We start from the raw sequence: 6,000 nt of genomic DNA, 5'->3' as shown, positions 1-6,000 counted from the left end.
AAGCAAATGCTTTACCTGCCAGTCGAGCAGATGCCTGTATGGCAACTACCCGGGTACAGAATAGGGACCTTCCAGACATCACCTTGGCCCATGCCCAGGAGATGCCTCCATCTCACCCACCATCACTCACCAGGGACTCCTTTCCAGCCTCTGCTTGGATGCCTCCAGGAACAGAGTGACCCTGAGTTTCCACCCACTGGGAATCAGTGCCCAGGAGATGCCTCATTCCCACCCACCAGAGACTTGTTTCCAGCCTCAGATTGGATCCCTCCAGTAAGAGCCTGACCCTGAAGTCCCCCCACTGGAAGGAGCCCAGGATCTCCACTTTCAGGGCCAAACAGACTAAGAAGGAACCAACAGGCCATCTTCCTCTCTTTCTCTCTCTCAATAAACTGTGAATAATAATGAATTTACTTATTCTCCCACTTAAAAAGCTGTTTAAATCCTTTGAAGAATCTTGCAAGGTAGCTTGGCCAGACAGCAGGCAGGACAGTCCAGTGCCTCTGGTGGTGGGGCCAGGGTCTTCCACTCGCCTGTCTTTTGGTCCAGCAGGTAGGCGTTTGGATTGATAGTGTAGTCCTTTGTCTGGACATCGCTGGCTGTGGTGACGCCTCCACACACAAACACCTTGCTGTCTCCAATGGAGCAGATCGCATGGGACACATCCAAGGGGCAGTTGTTGGGCAAGAGAGGCACCGAGGTGGTCGTCTTGTTGGCCTTTATCTTCTGCAGGTTGATCTCCACACTCTGCCGGTGGCTGTACACACAGAGGATGTTGTCCTGATGAAAAGAGAGCAGGGGCCGGTGGTTGAACTCGATGGGGAAGGTGATACACTGGACCACGTCCCCAGTGTTGGTGTCGAAGCAGTCCACCACCCCAACCCGGGAGATGTAGCCCTTCACCAGGCACCGCCCAGTGACAATGTACAGGTTCCGGTCACCCTTGGTGATCACGGCTGTGCCGTCCATAGGGATGCTCATCTTCCCTGCGAGGCACCAGGCCTCCTTGCGCTCGTCATAGCGAAAGATGTTGGAGACATACCGCCTTGGGGCGATGCTCCCGCCCACTGAGTACACCGTCCCCCCGCAGGTCACCATGGTGTGGAAGACAAGCCCAATGGGCAGGTCAGGCAACTTGGTCCAGGAGTTGTCATCCATGTCATACCGCCAGGCCGTCTTCAGCCCTGAGATCTGCTCCGTGGTGCCACCAGAGATATAGATGTAGCGACCGGCCGCAGTGGCGCTAAGGGCTGCCGCCCGATAGGGCATCTCTGAGAGCTTCAACCACAGGTTCTCCTGGATGATGTAAGCGAACACGCCATCGTTGAACTTGCCGTGGGCCTTCTGGCCTCCGAGGATGACCACCGAATCAAGCAGGGCCCCTTTCCGCTGGTAGCTCAGCAGACTGGTTGGCCTCTCCTGCTTGCGGTCCACAAGGACACTCTCAATCAGGGTGGAGTGGGCTGAGCTGTTCTCCATGCCCATCAGCTTGTTGCTGGCATACATCAGCGTCTTGTTGGAGACGGCGTTGAGATTGATGTAATTGAAGAACTTCTTGAAATACTTCTCCCGCTCATCCTTCCGGAAGTATACCCAACTGAGGAGTGCCTGGAGAGCCTGGTCCTCGTTGAGCACGTGCAAGTTTTCATCGCGCAGCAGGCGGCCGAAGATGACAGGTGGACAGCGCATGAAGTGCAGGGAGCCCTCGGGGCTGGCCCAGTAGTGGAAGTTGTCGCGAATGCCGGAGTAGGCCAAGTCCGAGACCTCTTTGAGTTCAAACAACTCGGCCAAGAAGAGGTAGCGCAAGCAGTTGGCACGGCGGATGGACTTGATCAGGAAGTCATTGCAGTGAATTCGAAGGCGGGGGGTGTTGAAATACTGGGCCCCGCGAAGCAGCTCCTCCACGTTCTGCTCGGAGATCACCACCTTGCCGCTGTAAAAGTAGTCTAGGAGGTGGTCCACCGTGGTCGGACTCAGGTAGTTGGGGTCGATGGTGATAAAGAGCTCATCGGTGGTTTTCATGTCGTGGTTGGAGATGAGGCTCTTCACCAGCGGAGAGACGGCAGCCAGCACGTTGCGATGTGCAAAGAAGACGTGGTGGTCCACAGTCAGGGCCATGTCCCAGTATTCTTTGCGTTTCCTCTGTTTGTTCAGGTTCTGCAGCACAAAGCTGTTGTAGTTTTTCTCGGTGAATTCCAATTTCATGGTGCTTCTTGCTGGCTGAGGCAGACGATCAGCAGCAGGTACTGGAGAACGGACTTTCTCAGGCCTTTGGGATTCAGATGGATGGTTGTCTGCAGCGCAGTTGAGCAGGGAGGCGGGCGGGTGGGAGAGAGGATGATGTCATAGAGTGGACGAGGTCATCACAATGCCGACCCCCCCACCCCAGGCCTCTCTCAGAGGCACAGGGCTTTTCTCCCCTCCGACGGCCCCGACCTGACCTGCCAAGGCCAGGACGCGTGCTGGGGTCCAGAACTCAGGAGGACACGCAGATGGGTCGCAACTCCCACCTGGGACCCTCAGCCATAGTTCACCGTTGCTGCTAGAACGCCAGAGCCACTTTGGGCAGGAGTTGGTGGAGGGAGGCTGAGGGAGGCTGGGGGAAGGAAAGGGATTATTAGATCATCTAGAAGAATGTACTTTGTGCAGGAGGGAAACTGAGGCTCGGAGAACAGAAGGGGTTTGTCCAAGGTCATGTAGCCAGTCAGAAGCAGAGCAGGGCCTGGGACCCAGGCCTTCTGTAATGCAGCACTTTCCCCACCTTTCAGGACACTCCGAACTACTCAGCTCCTCTGTCTCTGATTCTCAAGCCCCAACGCTCTCTTCTCTGCCAAGGCCCCTGGGTATCAGAGAAAGAGAGCTCTGTTCTATGGCTTCTTACCTTTGGGTCCACAGAAAACATTCCTTATAAAACTGAGAGGTAGGAGTTCCCGTCGTGGATCAGGGGTTAACAAATCTGACTAGGAACCATGAGGTTGTGGGTTCAGTGGGTTAAGGATCTGGTGTTGCCGTGAGCTGGGGTGTAGGGCGCAGACTCTGCTTGGATCCCGCGTTGCTGTGGCTCTGGCGGCGGCTACAGCTCGATTGGACCCATAGCCTGGGAACCTCCATATGCTGCGGGAGCAGCCCTGGAAATGGCAAAAAGTCCAAAATAAATAAATAAATAATAAATAAAATCAAATAAATAAATAAAACTGAGAGGTAGAGGCCAGTCACTGGAGCAAAAATGCAAGTGTTATCCTTGCCCCGGGGGATGGGAGTGGGTTGGAAGCCCTGATTATTTCAGTATTCCCTGAAAACCGGACAGTCTCTCTACATTTCCAAGCCTGTAAAATGTTGGGGGCTGTGATGGGTCAGCTCTCTTCATCACGTGTGGACTTGGACAGGTTGCTTTTTCTCCTTAAAACTCAGTTTTCTCATCTGTGAGATGGGAATCATCATAGTACCCCCCCCCCTTTAAAGATTATTAAGGATTGTGTTACAAGAGAAAATGACGAAGTGTTAAATCAGAGCGTTTGGCTCGAAACAAACGTTCAAAAACGCTAGCTGCCGTTATTATTACATGAGTTCGCCAAGCTTTGGCGTTCCTGGCTGCTCCCTTTGTAAACACTTGTTTACCTGGTTCTGTTCCCTGGAGTTGAGACCTAGCATCCCCCGTCCCCTCCCGGCAGGCTCCCTGCTCTTCCTCCGGCCACGCGGTGGCGCTAGAGGGTCATCTCCCACTTGGGAGCCGGGGCGCCGCCAACGCCTGCGGCCCCGCCCGGGTCCAGCGGAAGAAAGAAGCGGAGCTGCCACCCCTTCTAGGCGCCCCCTGCGACCCTGGGATTCCCTTGGCTGGGCCTCCTACGATCGCCACAAAACACACCTGTGCCCTTTTTCCAGACGTGGGTACTCTGCCTCAGACGGCAGGCGCTTGGCCGGGCAACCAGAGAGGAGCCATCGGGACTGGGGGCATCCCCCTCAGTGTCCGCGGGTTGGTTTCTTCGCAGGCTTGGCTGGCTCAGACTCCCGCAGCACTGCGCCCCCGCCTTCGGAGCACACGTGGGGCTCCCCGAGTTCCCGGGGCGCGGCTGTGCCCAGGAAGGGATAGGGACTAGCCGGAGCCTCCCACGGAGGAGGGCCGGCTCCTGCAGGCCCTACCAGGACCAGCCTTTTAGAGAGCTCCTGGGAAGGGGCTCAACACGCAGACGCTGGTCGCATTGGCGACACCTGCAGAGAGGCCTGGCTCGGCCCGCGCCCTCGATCCCCTCCAACGCGGCCCTACGCCCTGCTCCTGACCCTCAGGCCATCCTAAGCGCTCCTACTAAAAACGCGCCTGTTACTGGAGCCTGGGGAAAGTAAGCTTTTCCCCTCCCTTGGGGCAGTCAAGATCTCATTATTATTCACTCTTTCCCTTATCCTTTCACTTCGGACCTAGCTTTGTCTTTATTGGGGGATTTGGTAATTTGAAAATTATTTAAAAGTGCTTACCTTTTGGAGTTCCCACTGTGGCTCAGTGGGTTAAGAACCTGACAGAGTATCCGTGAGGATGCGGGTTTGATCCCTCGTCTCGCTCAGTGGGTTAAGGGCCCAGCATTGCTGCAGGCTGTGGTGTAGGTTGCAGATGCTGCTCGTATGGTGTAGCTGTAGCATAGGCCGTCAGCTGCAGCTTGGATTTGACCCCTCGCCCAGGAAGTTCCATATGCCACAGGTGCAGCCTTTAAAAAAAAAAAAGAAAGAAAGAAAGTACCTACCTTTGCATGCTGAATTTGTTCACCTTGATGCCTGAATGAGTTAGAGTCACTCTGACTCTTGAGATATGTGTCTGCACAGGGCTAAGACCTTCTATTTTCTCTGAGGAAAGAAGGCTTAGATTCCAGCCCTCCACAAACTAGCTATGTGGCTTAGGTGGGTCCCACCAGGTCTGTTGTCTCCCTATGAGGATAAGTGAGCTCTAATTGCTTCAGCAGCCCAGGTCTGGAGAGGAGAGGCCAGAAGCAGCGGCAATTCACGTGGAGGATGAAGCCTCCTGGTGCTGATGCTGGGTTCTTGCTTTTCACTCCCATTGGCCTCCTGGCCGGCCCACCCAGTAGGAGATGGATGGGTCAGGCCCTGGTGTTTCATCAGTCCCTTGCCCCACATCCACTTTGGTGGAGGAGGCAGCCATGCCCCTTTGTTTTTCTTTCAGGCTGCAGAACACAGGGGCAGGAAGGTCTCTCATCAGATGCTTCCTTCAATTAAGAAAATTGGGCTTATGGAGTTCCCTTATGGTGCAGAGAGTTAGGGACCTGGCATTGCCACAGCAGCAACTTGGGTTACTGTGGTGGCATGGGTTCAATTCTTGGCCCAGGAACTTCCACATGCTGCGGGCATAACAAAAAAAGGAAAAAGAAAAAGAAAAAAAAGCAAGGAAGAAGAAAGTTGGGCTTAGGAGGTGTTATGGTGACCTGAAAGGATCCAGCAGACTTTACTCCATGTGCCAGACCTTGTGCACTGGGATAGATTGGGGCCCAGAGAAGGAAAGAGGCTTGTGCACCTCTGAGTGCACAGAACTAGGGCTGGGACCCAGGTTTCCTGACTCCTTGCTCTGCTCTCTGGCTGCAAAGGGGAGCTGGCTATCTGGCTCGTCTTCTGCTCTCGTTGAACTTGTGGGAGTTGCCGTCTTGAAGAAGTCCATTAAAGTTAGATTAGTGCCCACCTGCTCAGCCAGCTTTCTTGTGTGGCTTGTCAGCATCCTGAAAGCTCCCCAGTTAGGATTTTCCTTATTCCAGCAGCCAAGGAAACAGACTCCTGCCTAAAGAGGCTGGTTGCCTGCCAGTGTCCACCACCTGTTTATGTACGTGTGTGTCTTGGGTAGAGGAACCACTTCCCTGGTCATTGAGTATAGGTTGTTTGTGGTGGGCACTAATCTAACTTCTTTAAGGGACTTCTTCAAGACGGCAACTCCCACAAAGTCAACGAGAACTTGTGAACCCAGGTGTGGTCAGAATAGGACCTTAGCCCCAAGCCCCTCAGCTGGGT

The 6,000-nt window shown here is 54.4% G+C and overlaps 1 protein-coding gene across 1 annotated transcript; it reads right to left on the bottom strand.

Annotated features, from left to right (window-relative positions):
• Positions 394-2,970, bottom strand: CCIN (calicin). Its single transcript, XM_003121999.6, has one exon. It carries the CDS (start codon positions 2,203-2,205, stop codon positions 439-441), a length of 1,767 nt encoding a protein of 588 aa, XP_003122047.1. The 5' UTR covers positions 2,206-2,970; the 3' UTR covers positions 394-438.

The sequence above is a fragment of the Sus scrofa genome, chromosome 1, assembly GCF_000003025.6.
Source record: "Sus scrofa isolate TJ Tabasco breed Duroc chromosome 1, Sscrofa11.1, whole genome shotgun sequence".
Lineage (NCBI taxonomy): Eukaryota > Metazoa > Chordata > Mammalia > Artiodactyla > Suidae > Sus > Sus scrofa.
Note: the sequence above shows the minus strand (reverse complement) of the source record. Positions and strands in the feature narration are given on the sequence as shown.